At 37.0% G+C, this 22,756-nt stretch overlaps 1 protein-coding gene across 6 annotated transcripts in view; it reads right to left on the bottom strand.

Moving 5' to 3' along the window:
- FERMT2 (fermitin family member 2) overlaps positions 1 to 22,588 on the bottom strand; it is an 88,928-nt gene extending 66,340 nt beyond the window's left edge. For all 6 annotated transcript variants that reach the window (XM_029952726.1, XM_029952727.1, XM_029952729.1 and 3 more), the window contains exon 1: positions 22,421 to 22,588. In XM_029952726.1, coding sequence (XP_029808586.1) covers positions 22,421 to 22,577 — 157 coding nt within the window. In that variant the 5' untranslated portion in view covers positions 22,578 to 22,588. The remainder of the gene's footprint in view (positions 1 to 22,420) is intronic.
- Between the last annotated feature and the right edge of the window lie 168 nt (positions 22,589 to 22,756).

Below are 22,756 nucleotides of genomic sequence, written 5' to 3'. Positions count from 1 at the left end.
ATGAAAACAATGTCTCTTTCAATCACCATTATATTCCTAGCTCCTAGAACTCTGCCTGGAACACAATACCTGATAAATGAATATATTAATCCTCATATTGAAAAATTTAAAGATCCTTCATTACTACTCCAAGAAAACATTAACCCCAAGAAGTTAATACATACAGGAAAATAATACATAAGATTAATTTAGTTGTATGTTTAAAAAATCCATTTTGTCTTAAACTTCAGAACTGAAACATGCTTCTACACTAACCAGAAGCACAACAGAGATTTCCTTAGACATGGGGAAACCAAACTGAACTGATTTCCTCTTCTTTCTCACATCTTCTAAAAAGAATGAATTACTTTGTCCAAGACAAATCCCACTGTGCAAAATGATTATATTCCCAAAGTTCATTTACCACAAAGAAACATTACGAACAATAGCTAGATTCCAAATTAGACAGTTAGACAAATCTAAAGTAACCCAAGGTATATTACTAACAATATTATACCATACTAAACAAGTGTCACAAGGTATTTTTGTGACATAGGCAGACAGTGCTTCAACTCGAGCTGTGTAAGGAAAACTGCTAGCAGTGTCACACCTCAGATCTGGGTTAGAGAGGGAAGAGAAGGCTGCTGGTAAGCTGTGGGGGAGACAAGGGTTCCTTGCTAACGCAGGGTCCTTGGCTTCTCCCTGTCTTCTTTCTTCAACCCCAGGAATTAACCTGCCTCCTTCGTCTTTTCCCACTGTAATTTGTTGTCTTAAGCCAAGATTTCTTACATTTACTAAGCTACTGATAATAGAAGAGCTTAGTTTCTGTTCTCCTCTCCAACTGCTGAAAGAAATACACAACCTCTTTCTAATGAAATGCCAATAATGTGTAAAGACAGGGTCTGCAAGTAAGATTAATGCTTTAATAAGTTCTAAAACTATCTCTATATTGTTATCCCTAATATCTACTGAAAGGTAAAGGCACCTGACATTAATTTCACTATCCAATCATATATTCTTCTGTCCTTGGCTGTCCTTCCTCCCAAACTTCTTTTAATTTCAGAAGTGAGGATGCTGAGGATCCTCCTGCCTTGATTTTAGGATGTCTCTTCTGGTTCTTTTAACTTTAATTTCTCAGTCCTTCAAAAAGGCAAAGAGGAAGCAAAATGGATGAAGAGTGTTATTCTTAAGGTGCACAATCAATAAATGAATAAACATATTCCAAGTATTTACCATTTGCCACACTAAGCTAGGCCGTGGGAATATAAAATTTGTAAGAACTCCTATCCTAGAGGCACTTATTATCCCAAATAAAGGACACAGACAAGTAAAATGAGCTAAAAAAGAGAAAAGAACAAAATGCCACACACGCAACCAACTGGAATGCAAAAGAGGAAGTGGGCTCTGAAGAAGCGGTGACATATTACCTGGGACTTAAGAGACGGAGTTCCAGCAGGTGCTAAGAGGAACTATACACTACAGACATGGATGCTCTAAGTCAGATTATTTTATGAAAGTACCTATGACAGGATTATGGAGAATAAATCAGAAAAAGAAAGAGCCTGGCAGCAAGAAATTTATACCACAATGTTCTGGAAGCAGGATATGATCTAAGGCAGAAGCTGAAGAGAAGGAGCCAAATATGACAAACATAAGTAAGTTAGAATCACAGGTCTTAATGATAATGACTATAGATCTGCGAGGACAGCTGGAAGGTGGACAGGAAAGCTAGAAAGCTCCTAGCTTGAGAATTAAATGGATAGTAACAAAAGGACTAAGATTTGTTTATTGAACACTTAATATATACAGGTAAAACTAAACACATTCTCATTTAATGCTCACAAAATGCTAAGCATTAAATATTACTATAGTCCTTGTTTTAAAAATGAGAAAAACAAAGTATAAAGGAGTTATGTAACTTGGCCAAAGGTCATAAAGCTAGTATACACAGAAGCAAGACTCTGAATCCAGATCAGTGTGATTTCTGAAGTGGCATTCTTGGGGTGCCTGGGTGGCTCAGTTGGTTGGTCGTCTGACTGTGGCTCAGGTCATGAACTTGCAGTTTGTGGGTTTGAGCCCTGTGTCAAGCTCTATGCTGACAGCTTAGAGCCTGGAGCCTTCTTCGGATTCTGTGTCTCCCTCTCTCTCTGCCCCTCCCCTGCTCACATTCTGTCTCTCTCTCTTGTCTCTTTCTTTCTCTATCTCTCTCTCAAAATTAAACATAAAAAAAAAAAAGGAAGTGGCATTCTTTCTTTTTAAGTTTATATTTTAATCACCTGGTGCCATCACAAGTGCCCTCCTTAATCCCCATCATCCATTTTACCCAGCCCCCGCCCCCCACCTCCCCTCTGGTAACTATCAGTTTGACCTCTAGAGTTAGTCTGTTTCTTGGTTTGTCTTTCTCTCTTTTTTCCCCTCTGCTCATTTGTGTTGTTTCTTAAATTCCACATGAGTGAAATCATATATTATTTGTCTTTCTCTGACTCACTTATTTCACTCAACATTATACTTTTTAGCTCCATCCACCACGTCACTGCAAGTGACAAGATTTTATTCCTTTTTACAGTTGAATAATATTCCACTGTATATATACACATCTTTATCCATTCATCAACCAGTGGTCACTTGAGCTGCTGCCATAGCCAGGCTCTTGTAAATAATGCTGCCATAAACTCAGAGGTGCATTTATGTCTATGAAGTAGCATTTTTGTATTCTTCAGGTAAAGAGTGGCATTCTTAATACTCCATTAACCAAGATAAAATTATTCAGAAGAAAAGCAGATTTGGACCTGTTAAATCAAGGACAAAAGACTAATATTAAGATTCATTTACATTTCACAGTGAAATCCTAATGATTATTCTGCACATTTTATACAGGAAATATGTATCTAGGAGTGAGAAAGAAGGTAAACTAGACATCTACAGGAAAATAAAGAAGATTATTAAATACAATGGAAACAGCAGGTCTTCCCAGAGAGAGTAATGAGGAGTGAGACAGCCTTCATATGGGAAATGTACTTCCTCCCTTCCCTTCTTTAGCACCCACCTTTCCTCCTTCAGAGCTAAGTGACCTGCACTGGTAAAAACACTATTTTGGGGTAGATTTCAAAAAATCTTTAAGGCAAATGTCTGCAGCAGAGAGTAAAATTCTGGTGAGAGTTTCAACAAACATCCCGTGAAGTCTAACCTCACCAGACCTTATTGCAACTTGTTTAGCTTGTGCTTTCCTCCACTGGTTATCACAGGGTTGCTGTGAGGCTCATATAAACTGGGAACTGAAAATGTCCTCAGAAATCAATCCAATCCAGGGCGCCTGGGTGGCTTAGTCGGTTAAGTGTCCGACTGCTGATTTCAGCTCAGGTCATGATCTCACAGTCACGAGATGGAGGCCCACCTGTGTCAAGGCTCAGTGTAGAGCCTATCTAAGATTCTCTCCTGCCCCTTCCAAGAATGAAAGAAGGGAAGGAAAGGGAGGAAAGGGGAAGAGAGGGGAGGGGAGGGGAGGGGAGGGGAGGGGAGGGGAGGAAAGGAAAGGAAGAAATCAACCTAATCTAAATTCTTCCTGTAGATAAGGAAACCAGTTCCAGTGGAATTAGTGACTTGCTTGAGCTCCCATAGTTCCTCAGTGGCAGAGATGAGATCAGAATTCAGTTACCATTGATATCAACCAAATTGATGGTCAGCATGAAAAAAATAGGTTCACAGACTAAATTTATATTCACCCAATTCTGCCCAAAGTAAACTCTGCCTCGGGGTGCCTGGGTGGCTCAGTCGGTTAAGCATCCGGCTTCGGCTCAGGTCAGATCTCACGGTTCGTGGGTTCGAGCCCCACGTTGGGCTCTGTGCTGACAGCTAGCTCAGAGCCTGGAGCCTGTTTCAGATTCTGTATCTCCCTCTCTCTCTGACCCTCCCCTGCTCCAGCTGTCTCTCTCTCTCAAAAATAAATAAAAAGCATAAAAAATTAAAAAAAAAAAAAGTAAACACTGCCTCTCTGGCATAGAGAAACCTTGTTACCAGAGAGACTGCCATTTCATTAGGGTCTCCAAGAGCCATGTGGAAATAGTCACTCAAACCATTTTTCTTTGGTCCAATACTATCTATACATTGCAATATTAATTTATGGATATATAATGGACCCCACCACCCACTACACACTTACTAGGAAACTAATCAATTCAAGATACATACTTAGAAAAATAAGAAATTATACTAGGAAATTATGAACTAGACCATGAAAAATGTAATTTAAGTGAGGGGGGCTGGTTATAGGAGGTCCTGTCTAGGATCAGCTAAAACTATACAAGTCTCTCATCAGCTCACTCTCTAAACACCAAATGTGAATGAATAGTTAAATTATGAATGTTTTACACTGATTTAATAACAGCAACTATAAGCATACCTCATTTTACTGTGCTTCACTTTACTGCACTTCGCAGGTAACTGTGGCTCTTAGCGGTTGTATATTTGTGGCAACTGTGTGTCAAGCAAGTAAGTCTATCAGCATCATTTCTCCAACAGCATTTGCTCGCTTCATAGCTCTGTGTCACATTTTGGTAAATTTCACAATATTTCAAACTTTCTCATTATTATTGTATTTGTGAGGATGATCACTGACCTTTGATGTTACAATTGTGTAATTATTTTGGGGTACCACAAACCATGCTCTTGTGACGGCAAACTTAACCGATGAGTGTTTTATGTGTTCTGACTGCCCCACTGGCCAGCCGTTCCACCATCTCTTTCCCTCTCCTCAGGCCTCCCTATTCCCAAGACATAATGATACTGAAATTACGCCAATTAACAACTCTGTTACGGCCTGTAAACATTCAAGTGAAAGGAAGCGTTGTACATCTCCCACTTTAAATCAAAAGTTATAAATGATTAAACTTAGAGGCTGAAAGCTAGGCCTCTTGTGCCACACAATTAGCCAACTTGTAAATGCAAAGGAAAAGTTCTTGAAAAGTGAGTGCTACTCCAGTGAATGCAGGAATGATGAGAAAGTGAAATAGCCTTATTGCTGATATGAAGAAAGTTTTAGTGGCCTGGATAGAAGATCAAACCACCTGCAATATTCCCATAAGCCAAAGCCTACTTCAGAGCTAGGCAGTGAAGACTGAAAGAGGTGAGAAAGCTGACAAAGAAAGGTCTGAAGTTGGCAGAGGCTGATTCATGAGGTTTAAGGAAAGAAGCCATCTTCAGAATATAAACACACAAGGTGAAACAGCTAGAGGCAACAGCAAGTTATCCAGAAGAAGATCCAGCTGAGATCATTAATGAAGGTGGCTACACTAAACAAATTTTCAACATAAACAAAACAACCTTATATTGAATGATATCTTCTACAACTTCGTAGCTGGAGAGAAGCCAATGCCTGGCTTCAAAGCTTCAAAGGACAGGCTTACTCTCTTGTTAGGGGCTAATGCAGTTTGGTGACTGTAAGTTGAAGCCAATGCCCACTGACTATTCCAAAAATCCCTAGGGCCCTTAGAATTACACTGAAATCTACTCTGCCTGTGCTGTATAAATGGAACAACAAGGCCTGGATGACAGCATCTATTTACAATATGATTTACTGACTATTTTAAGCCCAATGTTGAGACCTACTGCTCAGAAAGATTCCTTTCAAAATACTCCCACTCCCTGAGGCTGCACCTGGTTACCCAAGAGCTCTGATGAAGACGTACAAGGAGATTAACGTTGTTTTCAAGCCTGCTAACATAGCTCCATTCCGCAGCCTGTGGATCAATATGTCATTTCAATGACCAAGTCTTATTATTTAACAAATAACATTTCATAAAGCCATAGACAGTGAGTCCTCTGATGGACTGAAAATCTTGTGGAGAGGATTCACCATTCTGGATGCCATTAAGAACACTCCTGATTCATGGGAAGAGGTCAAAATATTAACATGAACAGGAATTTGAAAGAAATGGATTCCAACCCTCATGGATGACTTTGAGAAGTTCAAGACTTCAGTGGAAGAAGTAACTGTAGACATGGTAGAAACAGCAAAAGAACTAGAATTAGAAGAGGAGCCTGAAGACAGACTGAACTGCTACAATCTTGTAATAAAACTTGAACGGATGAAGAGTTGCTTCTTATGCGTGAGCAAAGAAAGTGGTTTCTTGAGGTGAAATCTACTCCTGAAGATGAAAACAAAATGGCAATAAAGTATTTAGAATAGGACATAAGCTTAGCTAATAAAGCAGCATGAGGATTTGAGAGGATGAACTTCAATTTTGAAAGAAGTTCCACTGTGAATAAAATGCTATCAAACAGCATCACATGCTCCAGAGAAATCGTTCATGAAAGGAAGTGTAGATCAATGAGGCAAACTTCATTGTTGTCTTAAGAAGTTATTTCTTTAAGAAATTAAATGTGGCCACACCCACCCTACCATTTCAGCAACCATCATCCTGATCAGGCAGCAGCCATCAAATTCAAAGCAAAACCCTCTACCAGCAAAACGATCATGACTTACCAAAAGCTCAGATGGTGGTTAGCATTTTTAGCAATAAAAGTATTTTTTAAATTAAGGTATGCACATTGCTTTTTCAGACATATTGCTATCATTGCACACTTAATAGACAACAGCACAGTGCAAGCATAACTTTTATATGCAGTGAGAAACAAAAAAATTCTCCTGATTTGCTTTATTTCAATATTCATTTTACTGCAGTGGTCTGGAACCAAACCAGCAATTATCTCTGAGGTATGCCCGTAAAACTCAAAATGGTTACTGTTAGCAACTATTTAAATATTTCAAGTATGCATATATTAATATGAAAATTAAACTGAACTTAAAACCAGTGAAAACCGCGAAGAGGTATCAATAGCAAACAAGCAATCTAGAAAAATAATTTAACGTAACCACTTTTGGTTTTATATTCTATATTTATGTTATTATAAAATGAATATTCTATCATCTAAAAATAATTGGAATACCTTCCAAGTCATTTCCTCTCTTCCTTGTTTTACTCTTCAAGAACCTAAATTAATCTTATTTTAGAGGATGGCCCTCCTCTCTTCCAGAACTACTCTTTAACAACACAGTTCTCAGCAGTACATTCTACACTCCATCACAACACCATCATCTAAGACTCCAGTGTCTATAATACAATCATTAATATTCTATAAAGAAGTATATTCCCGATTTTCCATAGCTATGAAAAACAGAAACAGACTGCATAATGTCCCAACACTACCTTAGCAGACATATTTTGTTAATCAATAAAGTGGGGGGGGGGAACCCACTGGCAATTAGCATGCAAATATCTCATAACTCTGTACTTGTTTCCTATTCCACTCAACTCCATCCAACAAATTAATGGAAGACTACACCAAGATCATGCAAAAAGTAATTATATTAACCTAACCTTTGAGTCTTTGAAGTTGGATGTATCTCCTCAAGTCCTATTCTGTTGCTTCCTCTCCGTCAGCTTTTCTTGAAATTTACTTCTTAAGCAGCTGTTGAATTTGTCCCTTCCTTTCCTTTTACATTGCCTTCGTCCTCAGCATTTCTTGCCTGAACTACTATCATCCCATTTTTTTTTTGCAAAACTAAGTTATATTTTAAAATGTAAATTTTGTAATTTTACTTCTCTACTAAACTTTCCAAGTTCCTCTCTTGCTAAAGTGTTTTTTAAGACCTTAATAGGTTATATAAATCTTAACCATCTGTGCCCCACATCGCTCTAGCTATCCCCAGCCACAGCTCATGCTCTGGCCTAGTCTGTGGCACAACTGGGTATTTCAGAGCTCCTTGCCTGGATACTTTTCTCTTTGCCCACTCAGAAGGTAATAAGATCCTACAGAAAAATCAGCTCAAATAACTACCATCTCTGAGTCTTCACTGACTCTCCTGTCAAAAGAGTTTGGTACATCTTAGCACTCTGAATAATATATTATACTTCATTATGTTTTATACAAATAACTTTGATTAAGGGTCTTTGACCTTATTCATCTTGTAACTCAAAGACAGAACCCAGGGCCTGGCACATAGAATTAAACCAATAAATACGTAATAGGAGTGCCTAGGGGGCTCAGTAGGCATCTGACTCTTGGTTTCAGCTTGGGCCATGATCTCATGGTTCGTGAGTTCAAGCTCTGCATTGGACTCTGGGCTAGCAGCATGGAGCCTGCTTGAAGTTCTTGTTCTCTCTCCGCCCCTTCCATGCTCACTCTCTCTAAATAAACTTTAAATAAATAAGTAAATAAATGTAATATACAGGCAACACGTTAAAAAATCTTAATATGGTAAACTGTAATTACTCCATGACAAAAGTTTTTGTCAAAGATTGGGTGAAACAGGGAAATGAAAAAACAGAAAAACTGCTATTAAGTGCAGTATAATTTAAAACATTAGAAACACTGAGAACTGTTACATTTCTTTGAAAACTTTATCAAGAGTAGTTTAAACAGTGCTTGCCTATGCCTTGACAAATTTTTGTACTCCTTCTAAGTTTGCATCAACTTCCAACATTTTATCCTTTGCACTTTCAATGTCATGAAATATCTGAGAATTCTTTTAATACACAATTTTTTGCCTGTGTCAGTTTCTGAGACATTTTCTTCCTTTTTGTCACACCACTTTCCTTATTTATGTCACTTTATTTGCCTTCATTAAATAAATCCCTTTGGCCACAAGTCTAGTCTCTCCAATGGTGACAGCATGCACAGTCCATGGTGAGCTATTTCTTCTACAACTCCCCATCTATGTGTGATTCAAATTTCATTTCTAGTATTATCACTTTTTGTTTCTTTGCTGTACATGTATCTTTCTTGGCCAATTCCCTCTTTAAATGATCCATTTTTGTTAAGTATCTCATGAGTTTATTACTGGGAGACAAAAAGGCAACACCACTATACACTGTGCCTATACATGAACTGCATAATAAATATATAGTGACCAATCATGGACAGACTTGGAAATAAGTGACATGAATGGTCACTGGGTTTTGATGCACACCTATTATTTATATAATGAAGAACATTCATTATATAAGGAGTTTTTACTTCATAAGAAGTTTCTTTCATAAGAAAGGAGTTTTTACTTCAAGCAATTATTCATTCTTAAAGTATGGTGGTAACTAAAATGTTAACCCTATTGTTGATGGCTGGTCCTACTAACTTAAACCATGATAACCATGAAATGTGTATACTGAAAGTGTACAAAGCACTGACGGTTTCCAAAAATCTACCTGGTACGTCATATTCTTTTTAAAATGGTTTTAATCTGTTAGCAGATGCTGTAAACTGCTTCAAAGTTTACACATCCTTCCAACTGCCAACATATTCCTTTTATTTAAAGTAGGCTTCATGCTGGGCATTAACAACAAGAGGCTTGAACACATGACCTTGAGATCAAGACCTGAGCTGAAATCAACAGATGCTTCACCAACTAAGCCACTCAGTACCCCCAACTATCAATATATTTCAATTAAAGTACCCCATTCAAGGAGCATATGGGTGGCTAAACTGGTGAAAAGTCAGGTCACGATCTCACAGTTTGCAAGATACAGCCCCACGTAGGGCTTTGTGCTGATAGTATAGAGCCTGCATGGTATTCTCTCTCTCCCTCTCTCCCTGTGACTCTCCCCTGCTCATACGCACTCAAAATAAACACATTTTTAAAATAAATTCAAAAATAAAGTACCCCATTCAACTTTAAATGTAAAAAAATGATTATTTTTACATTAAGGCTTTAGTGACCGACTAAAGCAGATGGGTTGACCAATTACAGCACACACATAGACACTAAAAAGTCACAAGTTGTTATTTCTTTGATATAGCTAACAAAATGAAAATTTAGGAACTCACTCATCAAAACAAAACAGAATCAACTAAGCTTACAAACTGCCTTTTGAAGTTATTCACAAACTCAAAATGTCTGTCAATTTCAAATTGTTACTTAATACTACAAAATATACCAACCCAAAGTAGTTGAGAAGCTTTATCAGATCACACAAACTGTGCATGGAATGATACAATGCCCAAAAATAGAAGAAAGTATGCCAATTATTCATTTCCAGTGTGTGGGTAACTTTCTATCCAATCCTAAAGGCTTACTACTAATTTGGTTCAACTTGGCTTAGTTCCCAGAAGACTGGACTGGGGAGTCCATGAATTATCAACATCTGACGAATTCTAAAAGAGTAACATCAGGGTTGAATTCACAAGTTAGTATTTGACTCACAGATGTACTAACTGTATTTGTCTTTTAAAGGTGATAAAAGGTGCTATTCTACAGTTCAAAAAAGAAGTAGTTTGGTGAGAATATTTTCTTGGCTTTGACATTTAAATTTGGCTCAGAAAATACTAACAAATCTTAATACAGGAATCTGGACTACTGAAATAAATATTTCTTGGAATCCAAAAGGTCTTTACTGCTTATTTCTTATGTTACTGACACTCATACTTGAATGGGCTTCAAACAGGTAAAAATCTGAGTTCTCTCTCTGTTTAAAATCTTTTATTGGTATCTGACAGTTTAGTATATATTACACTGAATCTTTCAAGCCTGGTTTATAAAGCACTTTAAGCACTAACTTCTTAAACCTGTCACGCCACTAGCTCCCCAGGACTGCTCTTCCATCATCATTAGACTTCTTTCAGTTCCTCAAATGGTTACCCTCCTCTCATGATGGGCCTTCTCATCTTCTCCCAACCTGTTCTTGTCCCACCCCACGCCCTCATGCTAACATCCTCCGCCACTCTTCTGGCTAATTCCCACTCTACCTTCAGCTCTCAGCTTACAAGTAATTTCCTCCAAAAATCCTTCCCTATATACCAGAGGTCAGGTAACCCAGTAGATACTCCCAAAACTATTTCAATGATCATCAACACTCATCAAATTATAGCAATTGCTTAAAGATTGTCTTGCCCCGACAACTACAAAATGAATGAAAATAAGGAATGAGCTAATTTTGTTCACTTCCTGTCTCTCCCATTTGTACTACAATGTCTAGCATTCAGTAAGTTCTCATTTAAAATATTAAGTGCATGAGGGAAGGAATAAGAGTAAAGAATACCATCTCCTTACCAAACTTTTAGGTTTCCTCTCTACAATCTTATCTTCTACTTCTCCACGCTATTATCCAATATATCATGAACAGTGCAGGCACAATCTGGAATGCCTTTCTTCCTAACTTCCTGGCCCTCTTCAAATTAAGACCAGTCATTGCTCATCTTTCTAAATCTCCATCATCTTCCTGTACTACTTTTTTGATACTTCACAAGCAGACTGTCAACTTAAAGCAATCTTCTGTTTTCATTTTGGTACTAGGAAGCTGCTCCCATTTTAAGCAGGGACTATGCCTCATTACCAAATATAATGCTTGGCCCTCCATAAATGTTTGCTGCTGCTACTACTGATGAGTTCACGTTTATGTACCTTTTCTATCCCCACAAAGTTTCCTGCTATATACTGTTATAATCTATCAAAAATAGAGCATGAGTATAAAGAATTATATTTATGCAGCAACATTTACACACAAATGTCCCATCTTACCCTAAAGTCTTTCTTTCTCTGAGTTCTTTAAGGCATTTACTTATTCCTTAAACCCATAAGGCAAGATATTTAATAGTGAGATATTCCAAAGGTCCATCAGGGTCCTCAATAAAATAATAATTATTATAAACCAGTATTTATCAGGTGCCCAAGAACTGTTCTAAGTATTTTACACATACATATTCATTTAATACTAACAACAAACCTATAAGAAAGTATATAATTACCCCCATTTTACTTGTAAGGAAATCAAGACAACATTGTTAAATAACTTGGCCCAAGGTCACAAGCTTATAGAGAGTGAAGCCAGTATTCAAACCCAGGCAGTGTGGCTTCAGGTAACATGAGTTTAGAACCAGTCAACAAAATTTACAAAAGCAAGAAAATAAGGTGCTTCTGGTTAAATACTACATAAATACAGTGAAAACAAAGTAGATAGACTACTTCTATCTACAATTCAAGTTTATGTTTTAGGCTTGCATAGTATTTAAAATATAACTGATGATAACACTTTATTGAGGTCTTACTAATTACCAGGAATTCTGTTAATTCTTTTAATACCATACTTAGTTCTTATATTAACTCCAAGAAACAGGCAATAAACTAAGGTTAAGTGAGACTAAATAATCAGAAGGTAAACAATATGCCAAGGTCACATATAAGTAGCCATGTCTTGGACGAAGTTCTTAAACTAACAAAGTATACCTTTCAAATAAAGCATTTGCCTAAACCAGAATTTAAATTTATTGGAAATGCCTTCCATTTCAGCATAATTTATCAATAATTTTGTACACACTGGTGCCTAAAATGTACTGTTTCTAAAACATTCTTGTTGTATTTTCTTTATAACATGACCAATAGTTAGGCACTTAGGTGGCTCAGTCGGTTGAACATTTGACTTCAGCTCAGGCCATGATCTCATGGTTTGTGAGTTCGAGCCCTGCATCAGGCTCTGTGCTGACATCTCAGAGCATGGAGCCTGCTTGGAATTCTGTGTCTCCCTCTCTCCTGCCCCTCCCTTGCTCATGCTCTGTCTCTCTCTCTCAAAAATAAATAAACATTAAAAAAAAAATTTTAAATGTGACGCAAGGTAGTACAATAAAGCTAAAATACATTCCGGGAGCACTTGGGTGGTTCAGTCGGTGAGCAACCAGCCTCGGCTCAGATCATAACAAGCCTCTCCGTTAGGCTCTGTGCTAACAGCTCAGAGCCTGGACCCTGCTTCAGATTCTATGTGTCTCTCTCTCTGCCCCTCCCCTGCTCATGCTCTGTCTCTCAAAAATAAACATACATACATACATATATACATAAACAAACAAATAAATAAATAAATAAAAAACATTCCTAATATGGTAGAGAATAAGTACACTTGGCTTACCTTTATAAAAGACACATTCTCAATCTTTTATAAAATATCATAATTTCTCTAGTTCAGTAAAAGGGAAAAATTTACATACCAATAAAAGAGCCTGGACTACAATCATCATTATCATCAGTGCATTGACAAAGGCTATTCTGAAATACTTCACATTCATTAATTAACTTAATCCTTTAATAATCCGATGATAAAGTTACTATATTATTATCTCCATTTTACAGCTGAGCAACCAGAGGCACAAACAGGTCACCCAGCACAAGGTTGTACAGCTAGAATATGGTAAAGTCAGGACTGTCACAACAGCAGGCCATCCTCCAACCCCAGTCTATGCCACAACAAGAGCATTCTATCACAGCAACAGAATTCAACACCTTGCATAAAACTGTAAATTGATAACAGCAATCATTTGCTCTTTTTCCAAGTAATTTCTAATTTCAAAGATTATGAAATTCAGGAACCACATTAAAGAATATGAATCTGGGAAGCATTTATCCAATAGACATCTTCATTTATCTTCAATAATGCTGGCAGTCTGTTGGTGCTTAATTGATAACCCTGACTGTTCCATTAAGAAAAAGATACCTAGGGACCCTGGGTGGCTCAATCAATTGAGTGTCTGACTTCAGCTCAGGTCTGATCTTGCCATTGGTGGGTTTGAGCCCCATGTCAGACTCTGTGCTGACACCTCAGAACCTGGAGCCTGCTTCAGATTCTGTGTCTCCCTCTCTCTGAACCTCTCCTGCTTGCACTCTGTTTCTCTCCCCAAAATAAATAAACATTAAAACAAAATTTAAAAAAGAAAAAGATATCTAAATCATCATTACACAGAAGCTTTGAAATTACTATCTTTGAAATACTTGATATAGTTTTTAGTTACAGCATAATATAAAAGAAGATAGTTAAATACCTGAGAAAAGATTCACTACAATTTATAAAGCAGATTTCATCTCCTCTGAGTTAAAGGTTATCAGCTTCCTAATCTTGAAAATTATATAAGGTTGCCCAAGGAAACACCGAAGGTGGCTGGTCCTCATACAACCAGATACTAGATAATCAAGTCCAAAAACATGAATCATGAAAGGAAAGAAAATCCAAATGTACCCTCATATTTTAATCATTTACTACTTATCTTCTTTTATATATAATTCACTTAAAAGCGGAATTATTGAAACTGAGAGAAGATATCACAAGTATAATTTTCAAAACATTTTTCCAGGTAACTCTAGGTAAGTCACTATGAATAAATAGTATAATACTCTCAGTGAAAGAAAGTAGACCAGGATTTGAATAAGGACCCTTTTATCCACAACAGGATTATTTTAGAATGGAGAATCATCTAGTTGAAAGATTTATACCACATTTGAAAAACAATGATCAAAAGAACTCTAATAAAATTACAGAGAAGGAAACAAATTTAAATGAAGGTTTATTCTGTGTTTACCTACACTGTATAGATAAGCAAATTCAGATTCTGAACATTGAAAACTCTGACTAAAAAAAAGAAAAGAAAAATCACACAACTATTAAGTGGTAGGATTAAGGATTAGAACACAGACTTAATTCCTTCTGTAACATTCCTAGAACATTAAATTCTGAAACTTTCCTTTGATTATTCAAAGATGCTTCACTATTGTCAATATTTGTGACTGAAGTTCTAAAAATCTAAATTTTCTAGTGGATTAAAAACAAATTGGTTTTCACTGTACATCAAAGGTTAGGCAGATTAAGGCTCAATCCAGAGAAGAAAAAAAGTGATAAAGTAGATTTCATCAAAATCAAGAACTTCTGCTCTTTGAAAGATACCGTGCTAAGAAAATGAAATGACAAGCAGTAGACTGGGAGGAAATATTGCAAAACACATATCTGATAAAGGACTTGTATCTAAAATATATAAAGAACTCCTAAAATTCAATAAGAAAACAACACAATTTTTTTAAAAAACAGGTAAAAAGTATGAAGACATTTCACTAAAAAGATATACAGATGGCATATATGCATGGGAAAAGCTCCCCATCATTAAGAAATGTGAATTAAAATCATAAAAAGATACTTCTATATACTTGTTAGACTAAAATTAAGAAAAACATAAATGAAAAGACCTGACGATACCAATGCTGGGGAAAGACTCAGAACTGGAACTCTCCAACTTTTTTTTTCCAGTTCTCATACAGTACTGACAGGCATAGAAAACAATGTGGCCACTTTTGAAAAAGTGGCAGTTTCTTATAAGTTTAAATATATATTTAGGATACTACCCAGCAATCCCACTCCTCAGTAGTTATCCAAGAGAAACAAAAACATAGGTTCACCCAAACGTTCACAGCAGCCCAAGTCATAATCTCTCCAAACTGGAAATAACACAAATGCCCTTCAACTGGTGAATGGATAAACTTGGTAAACATCCATATAATAACTACACAGAAACAGAATAAACTACTTTTACACTCATGACACATAGAGGAATCTAAATGTACTATGCTACAAAAATGTCTTAAGTAAAATAGATTATGCTAAGTGAAAGAAACCAGACTCAAAGCTACATGCTCTATGGCTCCATTTATAGCGCACTATAGTAAAGGCAAATTATCAGGGGTTTTCAGGAGCTGGAATTAAGGGGATGGGCTGATTGTAAGGAACGCGGAAACTTCTTGGAGTGCTAGATATATCTTGGATATAGTAGTTTTACATGACTATATACATTTGTTAAAATTCAGCACATTGAACTAAGAAGGATAAATGTTAAAGTAATGTAAATTATACCTCAGTAAGCTAAACATTAATAAAAAACTAATAAAAATGCAATTATGCATATAATTTATTACAAATAAATTATAATCGATATGAATTTGTAACCACAAATCCAGAACAGAACATCATATCTTAATTTTAAAAAATTATTCACAGATATTCCTTTAGAATATTCGTTTAACTCACACACGGCATATTGTAACATACGATACCATTAGCATTATTGGTTTCTATTTCAGTAAACTAATTATTTAAATAAAAACACTGTATACATTAACTTTTTTTCAAATCCAATTTCATTAGTTTCTAAATGGGCTTAATGTTTTCATGTGCCAAGAAACAATTTTATATCATGCCTTTGTTATAACTGAATAAAAAACATCACTCTTATAAAAAGAATTAATTTACTACTGAAGATTTCATGATTTTAGAGTTTTTAAATCTCTATAATACCATCATCCACTTACTGGTCCATCTGACTTCAGAAATCTTAAGAAAACAGCAGTTAAATAGCTTTTATTCCATTTAAAGGAGATAGGTGTGTGTCTGGAAGTGAGAGGAAGGGTGAAACACTAGCTAATTTTCTTGTTGTTTAGGGGGTGAGAACACAAAGCAGCCCAACTGAACTCTTTCGGATGAGTACAAGTCTCTACTTTCAAGGCTGGAACCTATTAAATAGTCTAGTTCACATTTTAACTCCTTTTAAAAGCAGTCCCCGCCCCCCTCCCGTTCTGTATATTCAGGGGCTCTCAATGCCACTGAGAAAACAGCCCTTCTCATTTGTGTACCACTGATAGTTTATAAATGCATTTTTGCACATATTATCTCTCTTAATTCTCACCAAGACCTATGAGAAAGTGTTTTGCTTTTTTAATTTCCATTTTGTAGACGTCAAAAACCACTGGGGGGGAGGGGGGCGCGGCTCCTGGGTGGCTCAGTGGGTTGGGTGTCCGACTTCAGCTCAGGTCATGATTGCAGGGTTCATGGGTTCAAGCCACGCATCGGTCTCTGTGCTGACAGCGCAGAGCCTGGAGCCTGCTTACGATTCTTTCTCCCTCTCTCTCTCTCTCTCTCTCTGTCTCTCTCTGCCCCTCCCCTGATCACGCTATCTCTGTCTCTCAAAAATAAATAAATGTTAAAAAAAAAAACCCCAAAACACTCAGAAGATCAGATAAGTTGTCCAAAGAGCACACAAACCAGGTAAGTGTCATGGCCAGAATGCTGTTTTGTATTACTCTGTGTATCCATTAGCATCTACTGCATTCTGAAGACCGCCAACATTATGGGAAAGCTATACCGAACAATGTCTAATAATATTAGCAATACTTGGTAGTCACTCTGTATATTAAAGGAGACTGAGTAAAGAACAGTTTAGTGATAACTAAATGTGGAATGGAATCCTGGATGGGGAAAAATCAAAGGCCATTACTGGAACAAATGGCAAATACGAATACAGATGAATATTAGATTATACAACTGAATCAATGTTAATTTCCTGAATTCGATAACATAATATGTAAGAGAAGTCTTTGTTCTTAAGTGATACATAGTTTAAGTATTCAGGAATGAAGGGTTATGGTATCTGCAACTTACAAATAAATCAAATGGCAAAATGCTAACTGGTGACCTAGGTGAAGATTATACTGTGCTCATTATTACTGAATTGATAAGATTGAAATTTCAAAAGATAAAGAGTTGAAGATAAAAAACAAAACATTAACATTCTTTAAGTTTTCTTCAATAGCTATTAGATATCTCCAGTGAGCTCTTTGGTTAAGAAGTTGAATTTAAAAAGACACATTCTTTTTAGTGCCTCTATAAAGTAGTTAACTCTAGTTGAATCAAACAGTATTTGTTCATTAAAAAAAAAAAGGGTACATGGCAACAAACAATACATAGTATTTCTGAGGAACAGCTCATACTTTTTTAAGTATAAACTCCAATGTCCAGGTCTTTTTTTTTTTTTTTTTTTTTGACAGAGAGAGAGAGAGCACACACGTAGGGGAGAGGGAGCAAGAGAAGGAGATACAGAATCCAAAGCTGTCAGCAAAGAGCCCAAAGCGGGGCTCGAACTCACAAACCTTGAGATCATAACCTGAGTCAAAGTTGGACGTTTAACCAACTGAGCCCCCTAGGCGCCCCTCCAATGTCCAGTTCTTATGGATTATTATTCCAAAAAGAGTAGACTTGTCAGATAGTACATACTTAACTAAAATTCAATCCATTTCAAAATATATGATTGAGTGTTGCTCCCATCCCATTCCAAAAGATTTAACCTTTTTTTGTAATCTTAATATATTTCACAATAAATGCAGTGAAGTTGCACCATGTACGGATTTTATTTCATGAATTCAACCATAAGCCTTGACTGAAATAGCAGAGACACCATTTCACCAAATAAACATGCCTTCCCCAAGGAGCACTAAGCACAAGTATGAGAAGGGAGCTGTCCAGTTACACATGCCTTTCTCCCTGTGTGCATCTTGCCAAGCTTCCCTCCTAGTATTTAAAGTATATTTGTGCAACAGATCCCATAATGCAAGCCAACTCTTCACCTGGTGCTCAAGGTAAGAAATTTATTTTTAAAGTTTCTGGAGGAAAAACTAGCTACTCTGCACTTCTAGGAGACGGAATAAATGTATAACATAATTCACAACTACTTTAAGGGATTTTCAAGGATTATTTTAGCTAAAATCTATTTTTTATCACGTGTACTAACTTCACAACCTAGCTCCATATGAACATGCAACTCCAACATAAATGTACTCTATTATTTATAGGAAAAACATAACACACTTTAATGCAAGGAGGACTTCTTTCTAAAGGCTACATTCAGAAACATTCCTTAAACTTTCTAGGTTAACTCCATGTATTTCTTTTTAGTTATTCCTGAGTCTACCAATTTGTTCTCTTTTCCTCTGGATTATTATTTAATTTGATCTAACCCAACTCCTACATTCTTTCTACTCAGAATCAGAGCAAAAAGAAACTCAGAATCACAATGAAGCCCCATGAACTCACGAATTTATGGACAGAAGTTGAGAAAAGGAAAAAAAAAGAAAAACAAGATGTTCAGAAAAGACATTTATAAAGTGATGCTAAAATGCAGTGAAACAAAGCAGCTAAGTTCTGAATACTATTGAGTAGAACAGTTTTAGTATTTCTTGATCTTGAGGAACCTAATGAAATCCCAGAAAATTGGGCCTCTTCCCTACAAAATTTATTTCTGAATACTAGTTTATAATTTTATTCTCTGATTATCTTATTTTTATAATCCTTATCCCTGATGTTTTATGTATTAACTCTCCTTTTTTTTTAAGTTGTATTTATTAAGTAATCTCTACACTGAACATGGGCCTCAAACCCACAACCTTGAGATCAACAATCACATGCTCTTCTGACTGAGCCAGCCACGCACCCCATATTAACTCTTGACTTTAAAATAAAAAACACTATACAGGTTTGAAAATTATTTTTAACAGAAAGTACAATAATTTTTTTAAATTCTATTTGAAGCTTTCAACCTGGAGTTTTAAAAAATAAAAAGGTAAAAATAACAATTTTTCATTTTCAGAATGAGATATAAACATTAAGAGGACCAATGCTGAGATTATTTCTCTAATATCAGCCTAAACTAACTCATAGATGCAAAAAGTTTTCTGTGACATCACGATATAATTCCCTAAAGACCACTTCTTCAGAGCATACACTCTTTCTTTTCTTTTAAAAGGTCAGTGCAGAATAACAGGAGTTTTACAATAAAATTTAAAGGAAGCCTTTCAGATCTTTGAATCAAAGTTATAAATCAAAGAATCATGGTTTAATGACCTTCACTGAAGTGCAAAAGTTCTTTATAAAATTCCAGCTAAGCTGGATGGAGCCGGGGTGGCTCCATCGGTTAAGTGGCAACTCTTGGTTTTAGTCAGGGTCATGATCTCAGGTTCATGTGTTCAAGCCCCATGTTGGGCTCCATGCTAACAATGCAGGGCCTGCTTGGGATTCTGCCTCTCCCCCACATTCTCTCTCAAAATAAATAAATAAATAAGTAAATAAATAAGATAATGTTGCTGACACTACTAAGCAAGCATTATTTCATTTTTTAGTTTGCTTAATTAAAGTGCCTACATTTGGGCTGAACACTATACCTTTACAATAAGGCTGACCTAGGGTCACACCCAGGAGTTGTGTCATGATCTGTTTTTAATCACAAACCTCTTTGAAAATCTAATGAAAGCTAAAAAAGCCTCTTCTCAAAATATTCTGTATGTGCACATACAAATTTTATTTTTTCTAAATCTTTTTTTAATATTTAAGTAATCTCTATACCTACTGTGGGGCTTAAACCCACAACCCCAAGATCAAGAGTCACACACTCTTCTGACTGAGCCCCACTTACAGAATTTTAATATAATTTTGAAGGGAGGAGTCATCATACAATCTATTAATCCCAGGGAAAGACTCGTTATCACTGTTTACACAGGGAGAAAGCCTTAAAACTTATTCATACAGATTCCGATGAGAACAAAGAATGAAGATGTTCCATGGTATTCTAACTGTTCCAAAGCCACAGAAGCCAGATTCTGGTAAATAGCCATTCCTGCTGAGCAATCCCAAGACTCATGACCCTGTGCCACATCGACCGCTTATCATCTAGATTCTGCAAGCTGCTTTGATCTACTGTAGCGCTGACAAGTCCACCCAGTCCACCCTTTAATACCTTGTGACACAATGTTTCAAAAGGCAAGCAAGAAAGTTCCTTTCTACTTTGACTAACATGGTTTGTAAATCTTAGATTCTGCCTTACCGAATTTCTCTTTTTACTTACAATAGATAACAAAATAGTTTACAATTCAAAGAATCTCATTCTAAAACCAAGAGCAAAATATCATTTAGCTCTATTTTTACCAAACAGAGAAGTCAGAATAATGATGAAAAGCGCTTTCTATTTGGAAGTCAAAACATAAGGGATCAGTACTGGTTAAGTACCAAAAAAACGCACGGACACAGCGTCTCCTACTTTGTTGGGCTTCTTTCACTGCGTAAAAAATTTAAAACGTATCAACGTGGAAAGATCCAGATTATAGTCAATATTAAAATCAGTTCTGTCTGCAAATAGTTTCTTCTCTAAATTTCTATTTATGTTTGTGATTCTGTAACAAACAGTTCTGATCAATGCAATGTAAATATAGAAGTCATTATTTATTCATCAGATAAAGACTGGCTTTCAAGAACTGTAAGTTGTCTCAGTCACCTTCAACAGCTCCTTTTTCATAATAAGAAACATCTCTTATTGAAACCAGTATATTAGAAAGGTCCATTTATCATATATAAGCAATCTCTGATACAAAAGAAACACTAATAATTATATGTTATTTTCCTCCTTAAATTATCCCACACTAGTGCTGGAGAAAAAAGATTCACAAGTATTTTGCAGTGATTGATGGCAGTCAAATCAGATAAGAAAAACTTTAACCATCAGTTAACTGCATTAACAATAGGGCAAAAATCTCACTTTCAAAGGACTGGGGAGGGGGGCGGGGGGCGGTGCTTGCTTTCCTGGGCTGTGTCTCAGCCAATCGATGCACAGTCCTAAGGAAGCGTCTACCTGGTAAGGAGGTTCTTTTAGGTCCTTCAGTAATTAAACGTCCTACACAGATACAAACAACGTCCACCTAAATGAATTCTGGCCTTATTTTGCAAATTCCAATGGAGCACTATATTTCCCTAAATTTATATGGCACATTTACAACAATCCCTGAGTTAAGAAACAGGTTTCCTGATAAATAACCACTTCTCTACTTTTCCAGAGTGGCTTGAAGAATAAATGCTGTGTTTAAAAAAGAACTCCTCCCCTCAAAAAGGGCAGTGCCACACATCATCTTATCAGAACTGCAAGACACACAAAAGGCACGTCAAGCTCAGGAAGTCGGACCTCTGAGCATTTCTCTTGTGATAAAATCATCTATGCAAGCATTTCAGTCGATTTTTAAAGCTGAAAATTCCATCACAAGCTAACTATGCACAGCAGAATTTTCTTACAGTCCACATTGTGGATACCCGATTATTTACAATGTGTCAGTTTTCAATCAATGCAGTATATACTTGTACCCAAGCAAATACTACGAATCGTGAATTAGTTTAATCATGCCTTTATTTCAGCACAAAATTCTTTCATGAGATTGTTAATATACAACTGAACACTCGAAATAGCTTATTTAAAGCACAGACTACAGACAGTTCAAACACTGCCCCGGCCCTCCTAAGAGTGGATAACTGGAACATTTTAATACACATCATCCCATAGCCCAGCTACAAGAATCTTCGTACTGGCACCAGAAGGTGCACATTTTCCAGTACAGTTTATACTTCAAAAATTTTTGCATCATCCTCAATACCAGATGCCCCCAACATTCAGGTACACTGAAGGTAAGTTACGGATAACCGCGAGCACTGTTGACACCCCCCTTTCAACATAAACTTGCGCACTTTTCTCATTTCTTTTAACATGACGTCGGTGAATGCAAAGAAATAAGATGTTTTCGCAATTTTAACCGTTTACTCAATTAAACTTATTAATTGGGAGGCTGGAATCGCTATATTATAAAAATTTCAAACAGTAACCACGTAAAACAAGATACAAAGGTGAAAAAGTCTTTTTCCTTAAATACCAAAAGCCCTTAGAGTTTTGCAAAGTATTTGCGGGATTCCAAGCAGGATTTCCAAAATCCACGCTTCCCTCCAGCCCCCCTCCCCCCGCAGCCTCAGGCTGGAGGTCGTTAGCTTGACGCGGCTGGGATGCTACTCACCGAGTTTTTCCACCAACTTGAGCATCACGCCACCAATGTGCACTTCCCCGGTCACTCTTAGGGTGACATCGCGGTTCAGGTCCGTCACATGGACGCTCAGTTCCCACGTCCCATCCGCGTAGCAGCCATCTGGCATCCTTATCCCGTCCAGAGCCATGGCTCCTTCCTGCGAGCACGGAGGAAATGGCTCTCGTAAGCGTCACTCCCCCAGAGGAAGGCAAACCCCACCGAATTCGCAGGCTCGGCTGAGGAGCGGGAGAAGGTGGAGGCCCCGAGGGTTTCCGCACCGACTCGCGAGCGCGGCGGCGGCGGCGGCGGCGGCGGCGGGGCGGGACT

This window comes from Suricata suricatta, chromosome 9, assembly GCF_006229205.1.
Source record: "Suricata suricatta isolate VVHF042 chromosome 9, meerkat_22Aug2017_6uvM2_HiC, whole genome shotgun sequence".
NCBI classification, from domain to species: Eukaryota; Metazoa; Chordata; class Mammalia; order Carnivora; family Herpestidae; genus Suricata; species Suricata suricatta.
Note: the sequence above shows the minus strand (reverse complement) of the source record. Positions and strands in the feature narration are given on the sequence as shown.